Source organism: Rhincodon typus, chromosome 10 (genome assembly GCF_021869965.1).
Source record: "Rhincodon typus isolate 14 chromosome 10, sRhiTyp1.1, whole genome shotgun sequence".
In the NCBI taxonomy this organism is placed as follows: domain Eukaryota; kingdom Metazoa; phylum Chordata; class Chondrichthyes; order Orectolobiformes; family Rhincodontidae; genus Rhincodon; species Rhincodon typus.
In genome coordinates, this window is record NC_063341.1 from 1,918,199 (window position 1) to 1,942,271 (window position 24,073).

Here is a 24,073-nt window from a genome sequence, read left to right on the forward strand (position 1 = left end):
ATTATTATTCCATTTTGTCAGACATATGGTATACCGTTCACAGGCTCCTCCACTGCTGTTTGCAGCTTAGTTCCTTATAAAGCAGCCAGTCATGACAGAATGATGCCCGATACAGATTATTGTTCTACTAAATCACTGGGTGTGGAACTCCTCCCATCCCCATAATTAGATTTCAGTCTGTAACTTGCTCCTGGGTATCCATTATGCTATATATAAACCATCCAAACCCCTCGATTATATTCCAGTCTGTAACTCACTCCAGGCTATGTTATTTTATATATAAACCACCCCAATTTTTATTAGATTCCAGTCTGAAACGCAACCCCAGAAGGTATAATTCTATATATACACCATTCAAACATTTTTGAATAGACTTCAGTCTGTAACACACTCCTGCATATCTATTATTCAATATATAAAACATTTAAACCTATTTATTAGATTCTAGATCATTACTCCCATCCACCTATCATGTACCTTGTCTTCTATCCATACACTAAAATGTTGGGGCTCTTGTGGCACAAGTACTGTCCCTATCTCTGAAACAGGAGGCCCAAGTTCAAGTTCCGCCTGCTCCAGCGGTATGTAATAACAGCTTTATTAGAAAGTATCTACACCCAAACCTTTGATTAGATTCCAACCTGCAGCTCACTGAGCTGTTATTTTACATATAAACCACTTAAACCTCTCAATTATTTTGCAGCCTGTAACTCACTCCCAAGTACCTGTTATTCTACGTATAAACAACCCCGAACTCCTCAATTATATTTCAGTCTGCAACTCAGTCCTGCACATTAACCACTCAAACCCTTAGATTAGATATCAGACAGTAATACATACCCAGATATCTGATTCTTATGTATAATCCCCTCATATCCATCAATTACATTTGAGCCTATAACTCACTTCTGCAGATGTTATTCTATATATATGTCACTCTGAACCTCCAAACAGATTCCAGTCTGTAACTCACTCCTGGGTATTGGTTATTCTTTTTATAAACTCTTCAAATCCCTCAAAAAACAAAATACTGCTGATGCTGGAAAATTAAAATAAAAACAGAAAATGCTGGAGACATTCAGCATCTGGGAGAAAAACAGGGCCAATATTTTGAGTCCAATTGGAGTTTTCTTCAAAACTGTCCAATCTTCCTAAACCTTGATTTAGATTCCAACCTGTAACTCACTCTGAAGCACCTATTACTCTCTATGCAAAGCACCTGAAGCACGTTTAGATTTCAGACTAAATTACATACTCAAAAAAGCTGCCAACAAATAAATCCCTTTATTAGCGTACAGCGAGAATGTCTCAATGAACTTTAGGTACCTCTGGTACTGCTGAGTGGTTTGAGGTACAGTGCCAATTCCTCCACACATTTTTTTGCCTCTTCGTAGTGTTTGGTATTTTCTGCTCCTGTACACAAGGTGACAGACTGCGGCTCTGGAATCTGCGCATAATTAGAACAATTTTTTTTTTTAAAAAAGCTGTTTACTGTATATAAGACATACTGAAATGAGAATACACTCTAATAAAAGTTCATTAAAATGTAATATATTATAGAACTTTAGCACCATTCACAAGAGGAGAAAATAATGGTTTATCATAACACACTAACAAACTAACATTTTGCTTGGTTGAGGCCTCCAGTTAAATCATAATTTTAAACAAGTGTATACAGTGCCTTTCATGACTTCACAAAAAAAAACTTGCTAGATCCACTGTAGTACCGCAGAAGGACAATCACTGTTGCACTGTGAAATAATGTAATGAGATGACTACGTCCACAATAAACGTGACAAGTACCCAAACACAGCACCGAGCTGCAGAACACCCCGATGAGGTGACCCTAGTTTCACCTGATACATACCAGTATGCCCACAGGGCAAAGATTCATCATCGAAGCATAGAGTGAAATGGAAGTGTAGCTGTAATTGTGTTAATTTGAGTTGGCACTTGTTTTGACACTGTCAGTCATGACTCAGTGGGCTGTGGAATCAACCCAGAGCGGCATCTTAGCCTGAAAGGAGCTGTGCAAGCTCCAGTAAGAATCAGAGTATGAACCAAAATTATAAATGCAGAATTATAGAATCAAGCAGTACCCATTCCATTCAAAAACAAAAGCTCAGCAAAGATCTATCTGTGGCAAACAAGGGAATACAAGGTTAGCACACTAGACTAAAAGAAGCAGCTTATAATATTGCAAAGAATAATCACAAGCTTAAGGATCGGGAGAGTTTTAGCAACAGCGAGAGACAATCAGAAAGTTGACAAAACAGGGAATAAAACAGAATGAATAATCTCACCAGAAATCTAAACTCAGACTAGAAGAAGAGCTTTCTCTAGTATATAAACAATAAAACAGCCTTACAGGCAGTGACAAGAGAAATCATTGTGGGGAATAAGCAAATGACAGGCATGTTGAACAAATATTTTGCAACTTCACAGCTGAAGCTACAAATTACATACCAGAAATATAGGATATCAGAAGTGCACTTAAGGTAATTAGTATTAGCAGAGAAAAACTATTACAAAAGCTTAAGGAACTAAGAGCAGACAAATCCCCAAGAGCTGATGGCCTATTTCTCTGCTTATAATTTTCCAAAATTCCTAGAACTAAAGCAATCCCTGCGTATTAGAAATTTGCAAGTGGAACACTGGTTATTCAAGAATGGAGAGAGAGAAAAAACAGGGAACTACAAGTCAATTTAGCCGGTCATCAGGAAAACTAATTCAGTATTAGGGAGTCTTAACAATGCACTTAAAAAGTCATGGTATAATCAGAAAGAGTCAACACGGTTTTTAAGAAAGGGCAATCATGTTTTACAAAGTTAACAAATGGAGCACAGGATGCAGTAAAGCTGGATATCCAAAAATCTTGAGTTGCATGGTTACTAAAAATTTGATATTTAATGATTTTTTTTTAAACTTGAGTTTGAGGCAGTGTGGTCAACTTGTGTGCTGAGCTACATGCTGACAGCAGCCTGTGGTCTGAGTAGGTTCTGTGGTCTTCAGGATAATTTAAGGCGTGAACTAATTGAGATGTTTAAACTGATTAAGGGAGTTGTCAGGGCAGACAGAGAGAAACCATTTCCTCTGATCATAGAGAGGGGTGGGTCCACAACAAAGGGTGATGACATAAAATTGAACCAGGCCATTCCAGGGTGGCATCAAGTAATATTCTTCAGAAAAAGGCAACAATCTTCAAATCTCTCTTCAAAAAAGCTGTCAATAAATGCAGGGGCCCAAGAGAAATTTCCAAAACTGATTGGATAATATTTTTGTTAGGTATAGATATCAAGGGTTGCAGAACCAAGACTGACAAATGGAATTTGGATACAGGGCAGCCAGCAGCTAAACGAATGACAGGTTGCGATGAAGGGGCCACAAGATAAAGCTGGCATTAGCTGGATAATTAAAAGTTCCTGTATAAAGTGCAGTAGGAATTGGGAAAACTAGAGCCCCACAGAGACCAGCGAAGTGGTCATTGAAGAGGTTATATGAAGAAAGAAAAAAAAATTTTTGCAAAGTGTTGCAATGACTCAGCGATTGCAGCTCTGAAAACAACAACTCCTTCAGACAAACATGTGTCACAGGCACTGAAGCTATAACTCTCGCCAAACACTGCTGTGACACTACATGCAACAGGACCGTTCACAGAACGTACAATCACCATCACGTGGTTCAAGTTTAGTTTCATTCTCACACCCACGGTGATCTTAGCTTGCAGATACCACAGGGCTATTTTCCAGGGAGAGATAATTGACATTGTTTTCTAATATTAAAGGAGAGGGAGTTCGTCAGATCTTTCCACATGTACGGGGAAAATCTGCACAGAATAGTTCCTCACGAATCACCCCATCAACCTCCGGATTCAACGCATCATTCTCCGCCACTTCCGCCACCTGCAATCTGACCCCACTACCAAGGATATATTTCCCTCCCCACCCTTATCCGCCTTCTGGAGGGACCGCTCTCTCCGTGATTCCCTCGTCCGCTCCACACTCCCCACTAGCCCCACCACCCCCGGCACCTTTCCCTGCAACCGCAGGAGGTGCTACACCTGCCCCTGGCACCTCCCCCCTCACCTCCGTCGCAGGCCCCAAGAAAACCTTCCACATTAGCAGACGTGCAGGTGAACATCTGTTTAATGTGGTACATTGTATCCGCTGTTCCCGATGTGGCCTCCTCTACATTGGGGAAACCAAGCAGAGGCTTGGAGACCGCTTTGTGGAGCACCTACGCTCGGTTCGTGACAAACGAACTCCCAGTCATGAACCACTTCAACTCTCCCTCCCACTCCTTGGACGGCATGTCCATCCTGGGCCTCCTCCAGTGCCACAACGATGCCACCCGAAAACTGGAGGAACAGCACCTCATATTCTTCCTGGGAACCCTACAACCCAATGGTCTCAATGTGGACTTTACAAGCTTCAAAATCTCCACACCCCCAACCTCATCTCAGACCAGCCCCTCCCCCATCCCCACCTCTTTGACCTGTCAGTCTTTTCTCCCACCTACCTGCCCCTCCCACCTCTCTGACCAACCCCCAACCCCACTTCCTACCTACACTCACCTCACTTCTACTAGCCTCATCCTCGCCTCCTTGACTTGTCTATCTTCCCTTCCACCTACCCGCCCCTCCCTCCTCACTGACCAACCCCCATCCCAACTTCCTACCTACACTCACCTTTGCTGGTTTCATCCCCACCTCCTTGACCTGTCAGTCTTCTCTCCACCTATCTGCTCCACTATCCACCTTCTATCATCACCTCCCCCTCTCTCTATTTATTTCAGAGCCCCTTTCCCCTCCCCCGTTTCTGAAGAAGGGTCCAGACCCGAAACGTCAGCTTTCCTGCTCCTCTGATGCAGACCAGCCTATTGTGTTCATTCAGCTCCACACCTTGTTATCTCAGACTCCAGCATCAGCAGTTCCTACTGTCTCTGCACAGAATAGTGCTTTTCCCTCATGGAGAACAGGATTAAGTGTGGTAGCACACAGGGAGAGCCACATACACTAACCACAGTCTGTCACATAGGGAGTGCTGCTTGGACACTATTGACAATATAATGGCAGTGAGAACTGAAGGAGCAATAATGAGTTTGGGGGTGAAGGCATCGCTGGCACCTTAGCTGGTGGTGGTAGAACTCTCAGATTTTCCTGGCACCTCCAGGAAGTAAACAATACTCTGAAGGGCACAGTACCATGTAAAAACAAAAGCAGGAGAAAAATCAGAGACAATAATACATGGAGGTTTTTTTTTAAATTTTCATTTTACACTTCTATTAATTCAAGGAGCTTTGCAGAAGTTTTAAAAAGGGCTGCTTATAGGATGCTTAGGACCCATCCAATTTGTACATAATGCAGTGCAACATGTGCGTCTATGTATCAGGCTGCAACGATGGCACCATTGGGCTGCAAGGGTTAAGGTTATGTACTGAAAAAAAAACCACCTCATTTGGCAAGTTCAGTAAAAGCAGGAAAACATACTTGAAAAAGTAACTCAAGGAATTCTTACCTGGGCTCCCACCAGTTGTAACAGTGCAGAGTTCACAGGTAACATGTCTATATCTGTGTTAATAGTGGTTTGATCAAAAGGACAGGCTTTGCGATGAAGTTTGTTGAGACACATCTTGCAGACCGTGTGTCCACAGCCTAAGCTGATGGGCTTGCGTATGTTCTCATCGAACGTCTGGCAGCAGATTGGGCAGGAGAGGAAGTCTGTCCATTGCGGAGCCTGCACAGGCATTGTGGCGGTGACAAATGGGGAGATTCCAGTGGAATCAAGCTGTCAGTTATAGGGTTGCGTTGACATCGTCTCAGAGCTCATTGTACAATACATCATCTGGAATCAAAAGGCAAACAGGTCAAAAAGGTTAATCCACAAGGTGCTGGTGAAGTCATTTGGCAGTTAAAAAGGGCACGTCATTCACTCACCCAACTGAACATTGCCTGAAAGGATGGTGTGTATGCCATTTTACCTAATGACATGGGCCTGACTGCCCCTAACCTGTCTCAGACATTGTACTTCCACAGATTTCTAAAATGTCATGTCAAACCCAGGGACCTGTCTGGGAGTTAAGTGCTTTCACATGCTGTCAGTCTCTCATTTATGCAGATCAGAAAAATTAAATATCACCACTATATATTTCAGTAGGGAGCATTTTAGGAACAGTGATCATAACTCTTAAGTTTTAAGATAGACAAGGGTAAGACTGGTTGTCTGGTGAAGAGTGCAAAATTGGGGCAAGGTTAATTACAATCGTATGAGACAGGAACTGGAAAAATCATATTGCGACTTGCTGTTTGATGGTAACCCGCATCTGATATACGGTAATCTTTTACAGGCTAGTTTGATTAGAGTTCAGGACCAGCACATTCCCATGAGGATGAAAGGTAAGGGAGCCTCGGATGAGATATTGAAACTTTAGTCAAAAAAAGGAAAAGGAAGCATATTTAAGGTTTAGGAAACCTAAAGCCTTTGAGGAATTTACATGCAGCAGAAAACAGCCCTGACAAGCAGCAAGGAATGGTAGAAGGGACCACGAAATATCCTCGGCAAGTAGGATCAAGGAGAATCCCAAAGCTTTTTGTACATATTAAGAGTGAGAGAGTAACTAGGGAAATGGTAGGTCCACTCAGGATAAAGGAGAGAATTTATACACAGAGCCAGAGGAAATGAGCGAGGTCCTCAACAAGTACTTTGCATTAGTATTCACTAAAGAGAAGGACGTGGATGATGGTAAGTTTATGGAAGGATGTGTTGACATTCTAGGACATGTCAGTATTAAAGGTGGTGGTGCTGGGTGTTTCGAAAAACATTAAAAGGTCGATAAGTCCCCAGGGCCTGATGGGATCTAATCCAGGATACCGAAAGGAGGCATGGGAGGAGATTGCTGGGGCCTTGACAGATTTCTGCAGCCTCCTTAGCTACAGGAAAGGTCCCAAAAGGCTGGCTATTCCCTAATGTTGTTCCTTTGTTTAAAAAACGGTAACCAGGATAATCCAGGAGATTATAGGCTGGTGAGCTTCATACCAGTGGTAGGGAAATTATTGAAGATACTTAGGGACAGGATTTACTCACACTGGAAAAGAATAGACTTATTAGGGATAGTCAGCATGGCTTTGTGCAGGGAATGTCTTGAATCTCATACTTGATTGCATTTTTTGAGGACATGACAAAGATGATTGATGAGGATGGGGCAGTGGATGTTGTCTACATGGACTTTACGAAAGCATTTGACAAGGTCTTTCATGGTAGGCTGGTCCAGAAGATTAAGTCACATGGCATCCACAGTAAATTGGCCAATCAGGTACAAAGTTGGCTTGGTCATAGGAATCAGAGGGCAGTTGTAGAGGAATGTTTTTCTGACTGGACGTCTGGGACCAGTAGTGGCCCACAAGGATCAGTGGTGGGATCTCTATTGTTTGATGTGTAATTTAGATGGAAATGTAGGTGGTCTGATTAGTCAATCTACAGATGACGAAAACCGGAGGAGTTGTGAATAGTGAGGAAGGTTATCAAAGGATACAGAAAGATATAAATCAGTTGGGAGAAGAAATGGCAGACGGAGTTTAATCCAGACAAACATGAGGTGATGCATTTTGGGAGGTCAAATGCAACAGGAAAGTAAACAGTAAATGGCAGGACGCTTAGGAACACGGATATATAGAAGGATCTTGGCCTACAAGTCCACAGCTCCCTGAAAGTGGCAACACAAGTGAATAAAGGTGGTAAAGAAGGCTTAAGGCATGCTATTTTTCATTGGTGGGGGCATTGAGTACAAAACCTGGCCAGTCATGGTGCAGCTGTGTAAAAACTTTAGTTAAGCTACATTTGGAGTATTGTGCATGGTTTTAGTCCCGACACAATAGGATGTGAAGGCTTTGAAGAGGCTGCAAAAAGTGGTTTACCAGGATGTTGCCTGGATTGGAGTCTATTAACTAAAAGAAGAGTTTGAACACATTTGGGTTGTTTTCACTATAGCATCACACGCTAAGAGATGACCTGATAGAAGTATATAAAATTAATGGAGGTTGATATTCAGAATCCTTTTCCCAGTGTGGAAATGTCAAATACTAGGGGACATAGATTTAAGGGGAGAGGGGAAAAGCTTAAGGGAGATATGAGGTAATTTTGTTTTTTTTTGAAAACACTGAGGGTGGTAAGTGCACTGCCAGGGGAGGTGGTAGAAGCAGATCTGTTAGCAAAGTATGAGGTACTTAGACAGAAACGTGAAAAAACGCAGGGAACAGAGGGATACAGACCACGTACAAGCAGATGCGATTCATTCAGAATGACACCAGGGTCAGCAAACATGGTGGGCCTGCACCTTTGTTGTACAGTTCTATGTCTACTATATAAAAATCAGCATTCCCATGACACATTTCACAACCTCAGGAATTGCCAAAGTGTTTCACTGCCAATGAACTGCCTTTGTAGTTAATTGCTGTGAGCATTTGATAAATCGACAAACAGCAATGAGACAATGACCAGAGCATCTAAAAGACATCCTGCCAGAATGTGTAACAATCCCTAAGCAGAATGTCGCCTGAGATTATTGTCTCAAGTCTCTGTACCGCTTGATCAGAGGAGAGAGCATTACTCAGAGTCATGACTCAACAGTAATTGTGAAACCTGGAATCAAGATCGGGAATGGTTGGATAAAACTGTTCCGAAGTTGGTTCAGAGATAACTGGTGTGGAGAAAATTAAATTGCCACTTTTTTTTTTTTTACAGTGGAAGGCACTAACCTAAAGTTGGGTAACATGTTTGAGAATCAAGAACCAGAAGGCAAAGATTTAAAAAAAGTGTTTTGCAAAAATAGCCAATGCAAGGTGAGAAAAACCTCTTTCACACAAAGTAATTCAGGCATGGAATGCACTGCCTAGAACGAGGTGAAAGCAAGTTCAATGATTTTCAAGGGGCATTAGATCATTGTTTCTGTTGAAACAATGTATGTTATAGGGTTATGTCAGAAAGGCAGGAAATTGGCACAAAGCCAAAATGCTCAGAAAACCAGTACAGACACAATGGGCTGAATGGCCTCCTTCTGCACCATAGCAATTTGGGGATTCTGAAAGCTCACAGAACAGGATAAACACACTTGGTCCATGCTAAAACTCTCCATACCCTTCATTTTCACAATCTCTTAATACATTTCTGATTCCTTTCTCTCAGTTAACTTTCAGATCGCTTCCCTTAACTCAAATAAGCCTGAATAAAGTTATCTCCACTTCCAAAGCATCCACTGGATAAGTATCGATCTTCTGAATTCCCTTTTGGATTTATTGGCGATGATCTTACAAAAATAGTATAAAAATAAAAACAGAACACGCTGGAATGATGATGTTTCCTGTGAAAAACTTTTAATTTGTTGTTTCTATTTTTTATATTGTGTTAAAGTGAAGGGTCCTAGTTTTGGTCAACTCGCAGACAGGAACCTACTCCATTCTCCAGCAACATGCGGGGGTGGGGGTGGACCTCAAGATAAAGCGACGGCCTTGCCACTCACTCGCAATCTGGCTCCCACCTTATGCTGAATGGGGAAGGCTTTAGACAACCCAGCTTCCCATTTCCCAACTCATGGCCAATTGAGGGGCTCTTTCGACATTCACTACACCCCACAGCAGGGGAATGAGAGGGCAAGATGGGAAAGTGGGGAAAAGGAGACTTTTTCCAATGGAGGCGAATACACTCCAGAAATTTTACTATCAACCCAATGTTCTTTTCCCCTCAAACCCAGTTGCCCATCACCCTCCCAGGTGGAGTGCATAGAATCCCTACTGTGTGGAAGTAAGCCATTCAGCGCATCAAGTCCACACTGACCCGCTGAAGAGCATCCCACCCAGACCCACACCTTATCGCTGTAACCCTGCATTCCCCACAGCTAATCCACCAAGCCTGCACATCCCCAGACACTATGAGCAATTTAGTATAGCCAACCCACCTAACCTGCACATCTTTGGACTGTGCGAGGAAACCCATGCAGACGTAGGGAGAATGTACAAACCCCACACACACAGTTGCCTGGGGGGTGGGGGATGGGAAGAATTGAATCCGGGTCCCTGGCACAGAGCCAACATTGCCATCCACTGAGCCACCTTTTTCAAACAATTAAAGATACTCCCTACGTAATATCGTCACAAGGCACCAGAGTTTCAGGTGGGAAGGTCGAAGGCTAACTTTTTGATTAGAAGGGGAACCATGCAGCCAGTAAAATCAAGTCCTTTAACCCATGTAGTACTTTAAATGCAGAGTGCTGTTCTCCCAGTGCTAACTTAATTCCTTCCTCTCAGAGACAAAACTGAACGAAAGAAAGGTTCTCTCCCTGCTGTAACTGCAGTACAACGTCAAATAATGATTTCGATCTGCTCAAAAGAAAAATAAAGACAGGGGAGTGTCTACACACTATGGGAAGCCACTTCAGAGCCAGCACTGCCCAGAGAATTCCAGAAAATGGTTAGACAAGGTGAAGTGTCACCCAACAGCACTTGCTGAATAATTCCTTTTTCATTGCGGAAGAAACAAGAGAATAGGAAGATTTCCAAACTGTGCAACATATTTGAGGAGATGACAATCCCAAAGAGGTACAAAATAACCAAAACAGAAATTGCTGGAAAAACTCAGCAAACCTGGCAGCATATGTAGAGAAAGCAGTATTAATATTGTAGTCCAATGAACTTTCTTCAGAATGTACTTTTCTTGAATACTTTTCTGTAGGAAAGATTACAAGATATACTAAAAGTGCATTTTCATTTTGGCATGAATTGCAAATAATGAAAGCTACCGAAATGGAGTTGCTTCTTGTTTCATATTAGTTCAGCAATGTCACCTATAGCAAGAAGCACATTGAGCATCTGCAGTTACAATGCTTTTAAAATGTGCCACTGCAATGCTTCTCCTGACCCTGCTCACTGCCCCTCACTTGATCCACTTGCCTCCTCCTACCTGCTGCTTATCTCTCTCAGTTCTCACAAGCTTCTATTCTCTGCCCAGCAACTGACAGCCACACAACATTTCCTTCTGCTGAATGCCTTGCTGCTTTCCAGTCAGCCCCTTCAGGAGGGAAGGGCAGTGGGCTCTGTGCTCCACCGTGAGGGTCAGCACCACTGGGATAGGAGACGAGGGTGTATGTGGAACTGCTTCCAGTGAGGGGAAAGAAGCCAGAAAAACAAAAAGGGGAACATTTGCTTGAATGTGAATAACAATAATGCTGTGATTTGCTCATGTTTCTGTGCCATACTTGTCCACAGCAAGGATCCTGCCTACAATACAAAGTACTGAAGTGATGGTAATGGTGATCTGTTGATACCCAAATAAAACCATTAAGCAGCTTTTCTGTTTAACAGCGAGATATTCTAAAGGGGTTTTACAAACAACAGATCACTTCTTTTTGCAATGGTATATATCAACAAACAATGGCAAAATTTCTTTGGCTGGGAACTGACCAATAGGAAACCACCAGACATTAAGAACTTAAATCTCTCGTCAACCTTGTCATAAACTAGGTGGCATTCTGCTCTTTACCAGCTCACGACAGGGGTAAACATGATATATTAATAGAAGTTCTGAAACAGTGACGATATAAGAATTAAAACTTTGTCAGTCAGGCTGACCAGGAAGTATGCTGAGTGGGAGCATTCCATTTGAATGTCAGCTGCCTTTTCAAGAATGAGGAAGGCTCTCATGAAATAAATATTCTACCGACCTTTGTGCAAACAGGGTGGATCCTAGCGTGGTGCAAATATGACCAACAGGGTCAGTATGGAACATGGTCACAGAGAGCCTTGATATCTCATACTGTCAAGGCAAGGTATTAAAAAAAAACTTTGTGGAAATGCCTAACCACATACTGCTGCCTTGAAACCGGGAAGCAGCTGGGTATCAGTGGAGTGATCCCAAATTCACAGACTCGTCCTCCTGGGCAAATAAAAAGACACTGAAATGGTCAGTAATCATTGAGGAAGAAGGAAGAGAACAGTTCGCATTTATATAACTCAGTTTTTTTTTTGCCTCTAACTGTTACGTAGGCTGGGTGACTGTTTCGCCAAGCATCTTCTCTTGGCCCATAATGGCCAGCCTAACCTCCCTGTCACCGCCCATTTCAACTTCCTGCCCCACTCCCCCTCTGAAATGTCCGTCCTCTGCCTCCTCCAGTGTCGCAGTGACTTGGAACGCAAATTTGAAGAACAACACTTTATCTTCCGCCTGGGCACCCTACAGCCTGGAGGACTCAACATTGAGCTCTCCAAATTCAAATAACCTTCCCACACACCCCTGGCTCCCCTTCCAGCCCCACCTCCTCGCTTCCATTCCAGCTTCTGACCCTTCCTCCCAGCCATCAACCGGATTCATCCATCCAATCAACCAACCAGATCGCAACTATCACTAGTGTCCACCTATCACCACCATTCACCCTTCCCCCCTTTCTTTATCTGCAGCTCCCCCTACCCCCACATTCAGCCCTGAAAAAGGGTAATGCCCGAAACGTGGACTGCTCCTTTCCTCCACATGCTGCCTGGCTTGCTGTGTTCATCCAGCCTCCTGTCTGTCCACCTTGCATTTATACAAGAAGTTTTATGCACATCTCAGGGGTTAACTAAACTAAAACATACATACCCTGATTACAATGTGATTGAGCTCATAATAGACAACAGGAGCAATTCATAAAACCAAGAGCCATAGAGTGACCAGAAAATGACATTTGTCTTAAATTGTCTTTTTTTATAATATGTAATTAAATGGTATTGGTTTGCAGTGATTTATGCACATTTTACTGTATTTACATAATACAAATAATAATAAATTACTTATATTACATTATTTGCAAAGAGTTAGGAACTAATTCTTATGTGGATGTATTGTGTGCAGTTTTGGGCCCCATATCTCAGGAGGGATGTATTGGCCCTGGAGTGGGTCCAGAGGAGGTTCACGAGAATGGTCCCAGGAATGGAAAGCTTAACATATGAAGAACGTTTGAGGACTCTGGAACGATACTCAATGGAGTTCAGAAGAATGGGGGGGGATCTAGTTGAAACTTACAGAATACTGAATGGCCTGGACAGAATAGATGTTGGGAAGATGTTTCCATTGGTAGGAGAGACTAGGACCCCAAGGCACAGCATTAGAGTAAAGGGAAGACCTTTTAGAACGGAGATAAGGAGACACTTCTTCAGCCAGAGTGGTGAATCTATGGAATGCACTGCCACAGAAGGCTGAGGAGGCCAGGTCATTGAGGACATTTAAGACTGAGATGGATAGGTTCTTGATGGTCAAGGGAATCAAGAGTTCAGGGGGAGAAAGCAGGAGAATGGGGTTGAGGAAATTATCAGTCACGATTGAATGGTGGAGCAGACTCGATGGGCCGAATGGCCAAATTTCTGTTCCTGTGTCTTATGGTCTTATATATCCTAGGGTTTCACATTCACTGTCACACTGCAGTCACGTGCCAGGTAACAATGTACAGTATCCAGTCACACAGAACTGTATACTTGAAGCTCCAGTTTAAGTCTAAATATGAGATTATTTCTTTCCAGGAGCTGAAAGACATAACATCCATGATCTTTTGACTCAAAAAAAAAGTGTGGTTACCACTCAGCCACACTGACAATGCTGGTTTTCTTGACTTAATTCCAAAGCAAGTGAACTGCAGATCTTGGAAGCACTCGATCAACGGAACAATGTCTCCATTTCCTGGACGGAATTGGAGGTATCAGCACTCAGACAGGTGAAACTTGAATAGTTTTATTCACAAAGCACAACAGAAGAACTGCTCTATCCACATACCAAACATGGCATATTCATTCCTTAAACCTAACGCAAAACTGATACCACTCTGAAATAAGAGAATTGGATCACAGGAACTTGTGGATCAAAAGGGATATACCGCCAGAATGTACACCATCTCACCATTACCAATGCCTGTGGAGCGGAGGTGACTCACATCCCAACTTACACAAAGTCTCACTCACACATTGCTTTGTGCTCTGGGCAAACTACAACTCAATTTTAAAATTCTTTCCTTGTTTTCCAACTCTTTGATAACCTCACCCCTTCTCCTTTCTGTATACACCTCCAGTTGTGCTGCTCTCCAACATCTGCTTTCTTCTAATGCTGTTCTTGTGTTTTGATTTTTAGCTTATGGCATACCTTCAGCTGTCTAAGTCCTACATTCTAAAATTCCCACCCTAAAGTTCTTTAATGCTCCCTTGTGCTTTAAGAAACTACTTAAAATCTTTGCATTTCAGTCAATCCTTATTTAAAGAAGGTTATACTTGTACTGGAGGAGTACAATGCAGTTTCAGTAGATTAATCCCTGCAATGGCATGATTTGTCTAATGAGGAGAGACAGGAAGCTAGATCTGTATTCTTTAGAGTTTCAAAGAACAATGGTGGTCTCATTAAAAATGTACAAAATTCTTAAGGGCATGAGAGGGTGGACGTTTCCCCAGACTGGTTACTCTAGAACCAGGTGATAACGTCAGGATAACAGGCAAGCCATTTCGGACGGAGATGGGGAGGAATTTCTTCACTCAGAGGATAGTGAATCATTGGAATTCTCCACCCCAGAGAGCTGTGTAGACTTAGTCATGGAGTATATCCAAGAAGAAGAAGAAAAAGAATCAATAAATTTCTGGAGTCTAATGACATAGAAGGATATGGAGATAATGTAGGAAAATGGTATTAAGGAGATGATGTAGAATGGAGGGAAGGATCAATGGGAGAATGGCCTGCTCTGGTCCCGATGTTCCTAACTCTTTGCATAATCATTGGGACATTAGGGCAGGTGACCAATGTCAAAATTCGCTTCACCATATTCAAGGCACTGTTTAAAGACCAGTTCTTATTGTTCTTTGTTTTTCTTCCTTTCATTAACTCTGGACAATGCAGTTATGTAACACTGACAGGGCCTTGTCATCAATGGAGGACTGTTAGCTGCTAATTGATACCTTAAAATGGCAGCAGTGCCCTAGATTACTTTTCCACATCTCAGTGGAAGTGTCCCAGTATTAAATCGGCTCATACCGCAGTGCTTCAAGAATAAATCAACACAAGTGAACACAACACTGGAACCAGGACACACACAGTCCAGCAACTCTCAGCATTATGACTCCAACTGTGGAAAAGGGCCCAGAACCTTGTGCATAGTGTTCAATCTGGACCAATCCCTTGATTTCACACACACACAGCTTAAGGAATCAGAAGAGTAACTGGCGAGCAATTCCAACAATTACTTGAAAGATGCAGACCCTTCTGGCTTGCAATGTGTAAGGGAAGGTGGATTATTTTAGATGAAAGAGTTCTACAACTCAAGAAGACTTCAGTTTTCTGAGAAACATTGCTGTTTCACCAGGACCAGGGTCTGGATTTTCGCAGAGAAGAAGCCAGACACTCGGGTATCAAACACAATAACTTATGCTTATATAGCACCTATAAATGATTTTCAATTTCCTATCCTTACAGTAAAGTTCTTCCATCTTTACCTCCTGCAGTTATACAGTTGCACGAGAACTCTGGGCTCTACCAAGGCTGGCCACTTGCAATTTTCTGATACTCCCCTCCTTTGGAAAGGGCAGGCTTTTATTTGGGACCATCTCCTACTATACCAGAATGAACTAAACATACCTTTTGCGGCCATCTCTACACTGACAGCCTGTGCTTTGCTGGCTAGGTATTAAGCTCTCGGTTTTGTACCCCAAAAACCAGTCTTCATTGAAGACACTCAAATAAGACTCTGTTTGACAACTGCTTCTGTCCAGTGCATTGGGATCGCTTTGGCTGTGCTGAAGGAACTAGGAGATGCAAGTTGTTGCAGATAAAGTAGCAAAACATCCCAATATACTGAGTAAATAAAGTCTGGAGTCACACAGTGAAATTAGGACAGGAGGCCAGAACTTGGACAAAGGGTAGATTTTGAGGAGCAAGCTAAAGGACGGAACTGGAGGGTACAAGTGTGAAAGTACAGCGCATGAGAGTCTACAGTGTTCATGAATCACAGAACATTTTATTAAGTTCTTTCATGGGATGTGGGCATTGCTGCCAAGGTGAATATTTGTTACCTGATCTAAATTGGCCTGGAGGGGGTGGTGGTGAATTGTCTTCTTGAACCAGTGTGGTCTACTTGTTGTAGGTGCTCCCAAAGTTCCAGGGTATTGATCCAGTGACAGTAACGGAATAATTATATAGTTTCAACTTAGAATGGTGTGTAGCTTAGAGGGGAACATCTCCTTGCATCAGCTACACTGGTCCTTCAGGTAGTAAATGTCATTGGTTTCAAAGATACTGTGAAAGGGAGTTTTGGGTATGTTGTTTACAGCGCATCTTATAGATGGTACACACTGTTGCAAGTGTGTACCAAGTGGTGGAAGGAGAGAATGTTGCAAATGGTGGATGAAGTGCCAATCAAATGGGTTCCTGTGTTCTTGAACATTTTTGGAACCACACTTGGCCAGGCAAACGGGGAGCATTCCATCCTGTCTTGTGCCTTATAGATGGTGGACAGACTTTGGGCAGTCAAGTGGTGAGTTATTCACCACAGAATTCCCAGCCTCTAACTTACTCTTGTAGCCACCGTGTGTGTGTGGCTGGTCCAGTTCAGTTTCTGGTCTATAGTTTAAACTACAGCACAAGGAATGCCTGCAGTGATGCTGGACTAAGATTACTGGTTTTCCAAGAACAATGACCATGTTCCTCTGTGCTAGCACAAAAGTGATGGGAAAGCGTCATCAATGGTGCTACGAGTAGCACTTGCAAAGGAATAATCTACTCACTGACACTTCTGGTTCCACCAGGGCCACTCAGCTACTGTCCTCCTTATAACCATGGTATAAACATGGGCAAAACAGCTAATCTCCAGGAGGTGGACTAAATGTGGCTGCCCTTGAGATCAAGGCAGCATTTGACTGAGCATTGCGTCAAATAACCCCAGTGAAACCGCAGTCAATGGGAAACCTGGGGAAAGCTCTCCTCTGGTTGGAGTCACGGCTAGCACAAAGGAAGATGGTTGTGGTTGTTGGAGATCAGTCAGCTCAGCCCCCAGGACACTACAGGAATTTCTCAGGGTAGTGTCCTAGGCCCAACCATCTTCAGCTACTTCAATGACATTTCCTCTGTCACAAGGTCACAAGTGGGGATGTTCACTGATGTTCAGCACTATTCATGATTCATCAGTTACTGAAGCAGCCTGCAGATCTGGACAACTGGCAACTAACAACTAACATCGGACCACACAAGGACAAGGCAAAGGCCTGCAACTAGAGAGAATCTAACCATCATCGTTTGACATTACCATTGTTGAATTCCCCACCCAATTATCAACATCCTGGGAGGTTAACATTGATAAGAAACTGAATTGGGCCAATGTAAATCAAAACTACGGTACGAGAACAGGTCAGAGGCTTTCTGCAACAACCAACCCACTCCATCTTCCACAGTGCCATCCACAAGGCACAAGTCAGTGGTGCAAGAGATTACCCTCCATTTGCCTAGTCAGTTGCAGGTTCAACACAAAAATCTCAATACAAGATAACACATCCAGCTTGACTGGCATACCATCCATGTTTAGCACTGACTCTCTCCGACATTGGTGCACAGTAGTAAAAGCGTGTGCCATCTACAAGATGCACAGCAGCAACACACCAAAGGTTCCTTTGACAGCATCTTCCAAATCATAATCTCTACCACCTAGAGGAATAAGGGCATCACATGGAAGTTCCCTCCAAGCCACACAGCACCCTAACTTGGAACCATATCGGCTGCTCTTTCACTGGGTCAAGATCCTGGAACTCCCTCTCTAACAGCATTGAACGGGTCTCTAAACCATACAGACTGCAGTGAATCAAAACCCACTACATTCTAAAGGGCAATTAAGAATGGGCAAGCCAGTGTGACACGTACGACCCACAAGCAAACAAATAAAAGGCACCCATTCAGCCTTTTGTACCTGTGCTGATTCTTTGCACAAATATAAATAAGGAACAAGAGGAGGTCATTCTGATGTTTGAGCCTAGTCACCATTCAATAATATCATGGCTGATCGGACTTAAACTTCAACTCCAAACTCCTGCATATCCCTGATAATGTTTCATCTGCTCGGTCACTAAGAACCTACCTATTTCTGCCTTAAAAATATTTAACGATCCACTACCTTTTGAGGAAGGGAATTCCAAAAACTCACAACCCTCAGAAAATATATGTTCATTCATCTCAGTTTAAAATTAATGGCTCATCCATTTAGGACAATGACCCTTAGTTCTAGATTTCCCCACAAGAGAAAAATTCCACTCAACATGCAGCCAGTCAAGTCCCCTCAGGATCTTATAGGTTTCAATTAGGGCACGTCTGACTCTAAACTCCTGATTATACAGGCCTAGCCCATCCAGACTTTCCTCAAAGGAATCCACTCATTCCAGGCATTAGCCTAGCAAACCTTCTCTAAACAGCATACAATACGTTAACATCCTTCTGTATCTACAGTGACCAGCACTGTACACAATGCTCCAGATGCAGTCATACTAGTATCCCATAAGTCGTACTCCTGCATTTAATTCCCCTTGCAATAAACCACAACATTCTATTTAATTTCTAATTACTTGCTGTACCTGCATACTACCCTTCTGCAATTATGCACTAGGACGTACAGATCTCTTCACATCCGAGTGCTGCAACCTCTTGCTTTTCAGACAATATGTTTACTTTTCATCCTTTCTGCAAAAGGATAATTTCATACTTTTTCATATTGCACTCCATTTGTCAGATTGTTGCCCACTCATTTAACCTATCTATATCCTTTTGTAAGCTCCTTATGCCAGCTCACAACTCACTTTCCTACCTACCTTTGCATTATCAGCAAATTTAGCTACCATACCTTCGATCCCCTCATTAAAGTCATTTATATAAAATGAGTTGAGGCCCCAGCATGAACCCCTGTTACACACCATTCATGACATCCTGTTAGCCACAGTGACTCTGCCTGAATATCTTGAACTAATCCAAGTGTTCTACTAAAACTGCTTTGATAATGGCTTCGAACATTTTCCCTATGACCAATGTTAACCTAACTGGCCTGTAGTTTCTTGCTTTCTGCCTCCCTACCTTTTGGATTGAAGGGGCTCCAGTAACTATTCCTAAAATTTCTAAAACTAAAAGATTTAACAGGACCAGACAGGGTAGATGTAGCATGTTCTGATGGTGGGGGAGTTCAGAACCAGGTGTCAGTCATACAGCATGGAATCAGGCAGGGCACAGATAACATGAGTTGCCAAGGTCTTTTCCCCAGGGTAGGGGAGTCCAAAACTAGACAACATGGTTTTAAGGTGAGAGGCAAAAGTTTTAAAAGGGCTCTGAGGGGGCCCTTGCCAACCATGATTCCTAAACTGAGCTAGTCCCATTTGCGTGTTTGACCCATACCCATCTAAACCTTTCCTACTCATGTACCTGTTCAAATGTCTTTTAGATGTCGTAATTATAGTCACCTCTACCACTTCCTCTGGCAGCCTGTTCCATATACACACAATCCTGTGTGAGGAAAACGTTGCCCCTCAGGGTCCTTTTAAAACTTTTGCCTTTCACCTTAAAACCATGTCGTCTAGTTTTGGACTCCCCTACCCTGGGAAAAAGACCTTGGCAACTCACGTTATCTATGCCCTGCCTGATTTTATAGATCTCTGTACAGTCACTCCTCGGCCTCCTTCACTCCAGGGAGGCAAGTCCCAACCTATCCAACCTCTCCTCAAAACTGAAACCGACAATTAACGATATGGGATAAACAGTTTGGGACTAAAAGGAGGAGAAATTTCTTCACTCAGAGACTGGTGAGCCTGTGGAATTCCCCACCACAGAAAACATTGTACGATTCCAAGAAGGAGTTGGATATAGCACTTGGGACTAAAGGGATCAAAGGATGTGGGGGAAATGTGGGAATAGGCTACTGAGTTGGACAATCAGCCATAATAATAACAAGCAGTGGAGCATACTCAGGAGGGCCAAATAGCCTACTCCTGCCCTTATTTTCAATTTTACTATGGAAAGTAACAGAGGGGAAACATTATTTAAATAGAAATTACAGCAAACGAACAGACCAGTGGGCACATGGTTTTATGATAGTGTCTACACACCACCAGTCTCTGTTCAAACATGGTGCATCTTTCTATGCCATTTTCCCTCATTTCATTATTTAGGCTCCTCTTAAGTGCACCCCGACGTTTCTCCCGATTTATCCTCATTAGGTTTATTTGAAACTACCTATGACCCATAGTTCTGGGCTCACCACAGCAGAAACAGTTTCCTGCAGCCTACCAAGCCTTTCATAATTTACAGTGCATATCTCAGCTGCATACAGATCAATTTAAAAGATAATCCCATACAGAGATGATTAAAAAGACAAAAAGAGTAGCACTGCATTCAAAACCCCAGGAACTCAACACCAAACAGTAAGATTATAACATGCTGATTAGTCAACACATCAGCAACTACTAATTTTGGTCCAGTTCCATTGCTCACTTCTCTGCATTTTCAATTGGTACCTTGTCCTTCAGCATGGCACTAACTACCAATTCATTGCAGTACCAACCCTGCCGTTATTAACAGCGTATCCAGGGAGAACTGGGTGTACTGCAAGTGAAATGCTTGACACCAACAATTTTGAACTCCTTCACAGGGCCTGAGTGTGGCAAGCAATCTCAAATCCTTACAAAAATGTGACTGTATGAATAATCATCCTGATGTTTAAGCGGCATGTTTTTCTACAAACACACTCTGACTCACTTGGTGTGGGTAAAGTTCACCAACCGATAGACAGCGTCATGGATCAGAGACTTGAACCAAAGAACAACTCATGCAGAACAGAACAGAAGCAACAGTTGCTTCATGCAGTTCACTCACATTCCCTCCTCCATCCCCGTACCATCCTCATGATGCCACATATCCCTCATCTGCCAGACCGTGGGTGCACACAAATATCCATCTTCTTCTTACACACTCCCATGAACAAAATTCTTGCACCCACTGTACCACACTCACTTGGACAAATGCCCTTCACTTTCTTGTACCCTGCCATGTGCACCCCAGTTATGCCACCACACTATCCTCATGGATTCTCACCCTCACCACCCACATGTCCCCATAACTCCCTTTGATTTTTGCATTCCCCACTGAGACATCTATCATTTTTGTGTTCGCTAGACACTGTACGCAGTTCTGTCTCTATCTGCATTTTCTGTTTGATTGCTCCAGCTCTACCAAAACCTGGTTTCTCTACCTGTGAAACAAAAAGGATTCTTGGATCAAAAAATGGTATAACGGCAGGCTGGGATTAAGATGGCATGTGCACCTGTGGATTGGGAATGGGGAGGAATAAACTGGAACACACTGTTGCGCCTCCCCCAACTTCACCATTATTGCTTTGTAGAGAATGACTAGTGCGCAAATGTTCTCAGATTCAGGACTATTACTGGGATATGAACCCACAGTGTGGCCTTCAGTATTACTGAACATTGGATTACTGCGGATTGGCAGGTAGTTAATGTCACTCCAATACACAAAAAGGGAGGTAGGGAGAAAACAGGGAATATAGACTAGTAAGTCTAACATCAGTAGTGGGGAAAATTCTCAAAACTGTTGCTATAAAATCCTTGACAGAGCATTTAGAAAGCAGCGGCAGGACCAGACAGAGTCAGCATGGATTTATGAAGGGGAAATCATGCTTAACAAATCTGTTGGAATTCTATGAAGATGTAACTAGTAGAGTTGACAAGGGGAGCCAGTCGATGTGATTTATTTGGACTTTCAGAAAGTGTTTGACAAAGTCCCACATAAAAGATTAATGTGCAAGATTAAAGCGCATGGGATTGGGGAAAGCATATAGAGATGGATAGGAAACTGGTTGGCAAACAGGAAACATAGTAGGAATTACTGGGTCCCTTTCAAGTTGGCAGGCAGTAACTACAGGGGTGCCACAGGGATCGATGCTGGGACCCCACCTATTCACAATATATAATTAAAGATTTGGATGAGGGAACAAAATGTAACATCTCCAAGTTTGCAGATGATACCAAGTTGGGTGGCAGGGTGAACTGTGACGAGGATGCAGAGATCTTTCAGCATGATCTTGACAGGTTGGGTGAGTGGGCAAATAAATAGCAGAAGCAATATAATTTGGATAAATGTGAGATTATTCGCTTCAGAAGCAAAAACAAGGCGGCAGATTACTACCTGAATGGCTGTAAATTGGGAAAGGGGAATGTGCAGCGGGACCTGGGTGTCTGGGGTTGGCAGGTCTGAGGAGAGATTGACTAGGTTGGGAATGTTTTCACTAGAGTTCAGACGAATGAGGGGGGATCTCACAGACTTATAAAATTCTAACAGGACTAGACAGGGTAGATGCAGGATGTCCCCGATGCTGGGTGTGTCCAGAACCAGGGTCACAGTATGAGGATTTGGCGTAAACGATTTAGGACGGAGATGAGGAAACATTTCTTCACCCAAAGGGTGATGAGCCTGTGGAATTCATTACCAAAGGAAGTAGTTGATGCTGAAACATTGAATGTATTCAAGAGGCAGCTAGATATAGCACTTGGAGTGAATGGGATCAAAGGTTATGGGGAGAAAGCAGGATTAGGCTATTGAGTTTGAATGATCAGCCATGAACATGAAGAATGGCAGAGCTGGCTTGAAGGACCTAATAGCCTCCTCTGCTCCTATTTTCTATGTTTCTATGAAAAACTTCAAGAATCAAAATCCCTACAGTATGGAAACAGGCCATTTGGTCCATTGTATTCACTCTGACCCTCTGAAGAGCATCTCATCCAGACCCACTCCATCCCTCTAACCCTGCATTTCCCATGACTAATCCACCTAGCCTGTGCATCCCTGGACACTACGGGCAAATTAGCATGGCCAATTCACCTAATATACACATTTTTGGACGGTAGGAGAAAATCTGAGCACCCGGAGAAAACCCACACAGACGCAGGGAGAATGTGCAAACTCCATACAGACACAGTCGCCAGAGGCTGGAATCAAACCAGGGTCCCTGCTGCTGTGAAGCAGTAGCGCTAACAACCAAGCCACCTAACTACAACAGCAGAGCTGCCCCATACAGAAACATTACTCCATCCAACTCAAACAGTGAGTGAGTGCTGGAAATGGACTTTGTAGGTTAGTTGAGAGCTATACCTACAGATCTGCAATGCCTCAATTTTAAAAATTCTCAACTCAGTTCTAAAACCCAAGGAGATAGCCCTCTCTATTTGTGACCTCCTCCAGCCCCTACAACTCTCCCCATCTCTGCAAACTCCCTCAATGCCTACAGTGCCAACACCCAAACCCCCCCACCATCTCTTTAACCTCCTTCAACCCTCCCTACTTTTGTAACCTCCTACAGACTAAGATATTTGTGCTCCTCCAAAAACTGCCTTCTTGGGAATCCTGTTTTTTGTGAAAGATCCACTATTTGCAGTAATGTCTTAAGGTGACAATCTCCCAACCCCTCGTCTCAGAGGCCCCTCCCGTAAACCTTTCAGTACCTCGACTCCTTTTAAAGGTCAATCTTTTCACCTATTCATTTTCTCAGTGGTAACACCTTTATGAAGTCAACCATGATACGTCACTGTTCAAATGCAAGTTTTGACATGAAAGGTACCAGTGCTAGAGAAACTGGCTCATTCACATCTGGGACTAGGGCTCCAAACCATTCTGGATTGAACTGGCTCTCTGCCGTGCTGGATATTATTCTTTAGACAGCCCCCCAAGTGATGAGCACTCTGGCCATGAAGTACAGTTCTTAACAAGGACCTGCATATGATGGGTGCTATCACAGGGAAGCTGTTTCAAGGTAGCTACCCCACACTGCAGCTGACCAGGAGGCTCTCCAGCCTGGCAGAGGCATGCCGGAAGATTTGACGGTTTACAACAAATTATTTGGCCACGTCGCCTTCGACAGCCAACATGTTGGACTCAAACCCTGAGCTTCCAGCTCAGAGCTAGGGACACTACCCACTGTGCCACAAGAACTCCCACTGGCTAGTAAGGTTATTGGTGAAATGGACTGCAGCATTCTCAACAGTTGATTGTTA

At 43.1% G+C, this 24,073-nt stretch overlaps 1 protein-coding gene across 8 annotated transcripts in view; it reads right to left on the reverse strand.

Moving 5' to 3' along the window:
- LOC109915908 (roquin-1-like) overlaps nucleotides 1-24,073 on the reverse strand; it is a 100,842-nt gene that overhangs the window by 52,045 nt on the left and 24,724 nt on the right. For 7 of the 8 annotated variants that reach the window (XM_020515583.2, XM_048601808.1, XM_048601807.1 and 4 more), the window contains 2 exons: nucleotides 5,517-5,843; nucleotides 1,327-1,447 (listed from right to left, as the gene is read on the reverse strand). In XM_020515583.2, the coding sequence (XP_020371172.2) occupies nucleotides 1,327-1,447; nucleotides 5,517-5,747 (352 nt within the window). In that variant the 5' untranslated portion in view covers nucleotides 5,748-5,843. Of the gene's footprint in view, nucleotides 1-1,326; nucleotides 1,448-5,516; nucleotides 5,844-5,935; nucleotides 6,013-24,073 lie in introns of those variants that run through there. The other variant, XM_048601809.1, reaches the window with a different exon arrangement.